Source organism: Alligator sinensis, unplaced genomic scaffold, assembly GCF_000455745.1.
Source record: "Alligator sinensis unplaced genomic scaffold, ASM45574v1 scaffold721_1, whole genome shotgun sequence".
Classification (NCBI taxonomy): domain Eukaryota; kingdom Metazoa; phylum Chordata; order Crocodylia; family Alligatoridae; genus Alligator; species Alligator sinensis.
Window position 1 is genome coordinate 1,687,784 of NW_005841857.1, and position 4,243 is coordinate 1,692,026.

The 4,243-nt window shown below is 45.3% G+C and overlaps 1 protein-coding gene across 15 annotated transcripts in view; it reads left to right on the forward strand.

Annotated features, from left to right (window-relative positions):
* PTK2 (protein tyrosine kinase 2) overlaps nt 1-1,162 on the forward strand; it is a 312,007-nt gene extending 310,845 nt beyond the window's left edge. For all 15 annotated transcript variants that reach the window (XM_025214534.1, XM_025214537.1, XM_025214598.1 and 12 more), the window contains one exon: nt 1-1,162. This exon is cut by the window's left edge and continues 146 nt beyond it. In XM_025214534.1, the coding sequence (XP_025070319.1) occupies nt 1-103 (103 nt within the window). In that variant the 3' untranslated portion in view covers nt 104-1,162.
* Nucleotides 1,163-4,243: the final 3,081 nt, after the last annotated feature.

A 4,243-nucleotide genomic window follows, 5' to 3' on the forward strand; every position in this document is an offset into this window, starting at 1 on the left:
AATGCTCACAGCTGCTCACGCTCTGGCTGTAGATGCCAAAAACTTGCTGGATGTTATTGATCAAGCCAGACTGAAAATGATTGGCCAGTCCAGACCCCACTAAATACCGAGGGGAGAGATCTTATCTTGTCTGTCGGTTCAAGAATACTGCTCGTGCAAGGGTATTATCTAGCCTTCGACCAGCAGTGGGGATTAGCCTTGCATAGTCCTGGATTTCCAGTGACTCCTGCTTCAGCGGATCTGACTGACAACTGTTGGTTTTCTCTTACAAAAGTTTAAACCAAGTTTTTATCAAAAAGCCAACATGGTCTGAGATTAAAAATGTGGCATTATCACAGAATTAAGTTTGTACAGAAGCCCTTGGAAGCGGTGACTTGGGAACGCAGTTAAATTTTACGTGATCACATAGGACATGCTTACCCTAAAGCTGCCCGGGGGTTAAATCTCAGAGCCAGAATTGTCCAAGCAGCAGACTGAAGACAGATATTGTGAAGTGAAGAATTCTGGGAAACCTCAGGGCTGAGAATTCTTGCCCACAGTATGCGAACTATCCAGACTGGAACCTTTTTTATTAGAACACTTACGTCGCAATATGCTAATCACGATTTACAGAGAAAATAAAAAAGCTATATTTTCAAGACTTCAGTCATTTCGGAACAAACTAAAGCCCTCTTCATCTTCCTGCCTTTTACTTTTATGTGGATATGTGAAGCATTTGTTTGGAAGCTAGCTGTAGACACAACTGAAAACTCTTGTATGTCTTTTTCACCAGAATAACGTGCCAGTTTTTTGTAGCAATGTTATTTTCCTTGGCAGCAAAAATGCTGCTTTGTACCAGAGCAACCCAGAGCTGCATTTAGAAGAGAGATTCTGTAACCATACATGTTCCCCATTTTTATATAATTTATAAAGAAAGATTAAAGCCATGTCGAATATTTTAAACCCGCTGTAGTTAACTAACCCATCTTTGTGTCTATCTTGCCTGGGAGGAGTTACAGCAGAGCAGTGTGACTATTTTCTTTGGTTTACCAGTTATACCATCTGTTCTGTTCAATAAAAACCACACTCCCTTTTGGTTGTTGGGGGATATAAATTATTCTCAGGAAGAATATAATGAACTGTACAGTTACTTTGACCTATTAAAAAGGTGTTACCAGTGAAATCCTGGCTCTAATATTTCTTATGCTGCAAGGAACACTTTTTTTTTTAAAGGAATTTCTTCATCTGAACGTTCAGAAGTACGTGGCACAGGGCACTTCCATACCCAGATTCAGACATCTGAGTAGTAAGGGCTTAATTTGTCCTTCAGCCTGCTCCAAACCAAAGTGCCACACCCAAACAGTAATAGCTGTTAATTGAGGATACTAATACGGGGTGCTTTTACACCTGCTCTGGAGGTGAGGGGCAGCTCCAAAAGCCACTCTAATTAAAGCACTGCAGTGTCTTGTGTATCAGTGTCCCCGTGCTTCAAAATGGCAGCAGGGGCACTTGAACTAAACTCGCTCGCTGCCATTCTGAAGTGCGGGAATGCTGATGCACGAGACGCAGGAGGCTGGTGGAGTGCGGTAATGACCACGCTCCAGCAGATTCGATTAACCGAGTCTGCTCCAACATGCTGTAATTGCAGTGTGCCAGAGCAGCCTCCGCGCTTGTGTACAGGCACCCAAGAAGTTCTGCCCGCTTCCTGCCCTGGAGGGATAGCTGAGCAACCATTTTCTCCCTTTCAGAGCAACAGGAGCTGATGCTTTTATTTCTCATTGGGTAGTCCACTGTTTTATACACTGGTTAAGCCTCCCATAAATAAAGTAAGTGGATAGTCTCGGCAAATTCAAGACTTTCTCTCACGACAGTGTGACAGACTTTCCAGGTGAGTCTGTTCCACTTCTACATGACGCACTTGACAGCCCAAGGATCAAACGTGCGATGCCCACGTGCAAGGGAGCAAATAAAGGATGAACTGGAAACCTCAGGATGAAGATTTGAGGTATGGTGCAGTTTATCTGAAACTCCTGCAAGTAGTTTTAGACAGCAGTAAGTATGTATTTAAATATGCCCACTACTAGCCGCCTTAAAAACAGTGAGCCCCCTTCCCCCAAACTATTTTTCTCAGTTCAGTATTTTTAAAAAGAAAGCTGAAGCTTATGTCCTTAACATAAGCCAGGCAAATGACAGGCTCCTAAGAGCAGTTGCACAGAACCAGAAAATGGGCACTAGATATCTAAATGAAGTGTACAATATAAAACATTTTCCTGTTAACCTCCATTTTATTTTTAGAGAAAATAAAACCCCTTTTAAGTCTTATTGTGTGTAAAACCTTTTCTTTTTTTAAAAAAACCCCAAAATTAACTAGATCCTTAACCAGTCGTATGTTATCCTTCCCTGGTATTTGTGTTGAGTGGTTCTACACTGAAATCTAGGCTGTGCAAGTCCAGGTCTAAGCCAGGCTTTGTTCCTCCCAGTGCAGGAGTTGACAACGTGGAGCCTATGAGGGAGAATTGGCCCGCCAAGCACCAGGACCCTGCAGACTGCAGGCGCATCCTGAAGCATGCGTAGAGAAACCATGACAGCAGCACTGCTGTTTTGCACCACACGCCAGCTAGGACTCGGACAAGGCACCAGCACGTCCCCAAACATAACTCCTTCACAAATCCAGGTCAGCGTGCTTCAGCACACTCCTTGCAGTCTTCCAAATCCCCGATCATGGTGGGCCTTGCACTAGGGGGCAGTTGCAGTGGCAGGCAATGGAAAAGGGGCTCTAGCATGCCCCCAACCAGGCAGGGACTGATGCAGCAGTCAAGTAGGTAACAATCCAGTTGAGGCTGTGCTTGCTGGATTCCAGTAGGTGGGAAATGCTGTGTGTGCAGGAACCTTTTGCTGGGGCTTGGTCTGCAGGGAGGGGACCCGCCTTCACTCTGAGCAAGGGCTGCCTGCCCCCAGCTCCCCTTTGGTGTGCATGGCCAGGGACTGTCTCTCCCCAGGGCTTGCAGCTGGTGGGTGCTCTCATCTTTCCCGCTGCAGAGAAACTGCAAGGGGCTGAGGCAAGTCCAGTAGTCCTTGGAAAAGAGTCATCTGCTGCTGAAGATCATCATAATAAATTAGGTACTCATGACTGAGTTGTGTTTAATTCAGACCCTCCATCACTGAATGGCTGTGGCCAGAGGAGTCTTACTGTCTGTCTGAGACTGCTTTCCAGTAGCTTTCAGTTTTACATTTCAGGTTATAAATAGGGGTGCACTGATAAAGATTTTATTGGCTGATACCAATAGCTAGTTATTCACCAGGCATATCTGCCAATACCAATCCAATAACCACTTTACAGGAGCACAGCTGGGCAGCATGGAGAGCAGCTCTGCAGGCAAGTCCCTGATGAACGAAATGGGACAGCTGCTAACCGACACTCAGGACAAAACCAAACTCCTAAAGGAATACTTTGTGTTGGTATTCCACCAGTCCAATGGTGTTAGCCTGCTTGACAGGACATAGGATGATCAAGGTGGGGGTGATCACCCTCCCACAGTTAACGAAGATCTTGGGGAACACCTAGAGAGGCTGAATATCTACAAGTCAGCAGAACCAGATGAACTACGCCCAAGAGTGCTAAAAGAACTGGCTGACATCGCATGACCTATGGCAACGTTATTTGAAGACTCCTCGTGCTCAGGAGAGGTCCCAAAAAACTGGAAGAGGGCCAATGAGGTGCCTGTCTTCAAGAAAGGAGGACCCAGGCCAATCGGTTTGATCTCAATCCCTGATGAAATCCTGGAAAAAAATTATCAAAGAATCCACTCTTGATAAGCTAACAGAAGGCAGTATTCTGAAGGACAGCCACCATGGCTTTGTTATGGGCAGAACATGGCTTTTTTATAGGCAGGTCATGTCTGACCAACTTCATTGCCTTCTACATTCAGGTAACTTGTCACCTGGATAGGGGAAATGAGGTTGATGTCATATACTTGGACTTCAAAAAGGCCTTCGACCTAGTCTCCCATGATGTCCTCATGGTAAAATTGGGAAAAGGCAGCCTCGACTACTTTACTGTCAGGTAGCTAGGTAACTGGCTCCGTGGTAGGACCCAAAGGGTACTGACCGACAGAACTAAGTCATCATGGCAGAAGGTGACCAGTGGTGTCCCTCAGGGTTCAGTACTCAGACCAGTGCTTTTCAACATGTTCATCAATGATTTTGATTCGGATATTAAAAGTGAACTGGCAAAGTTCACAGACAGTACCAAATTACGGGGGAG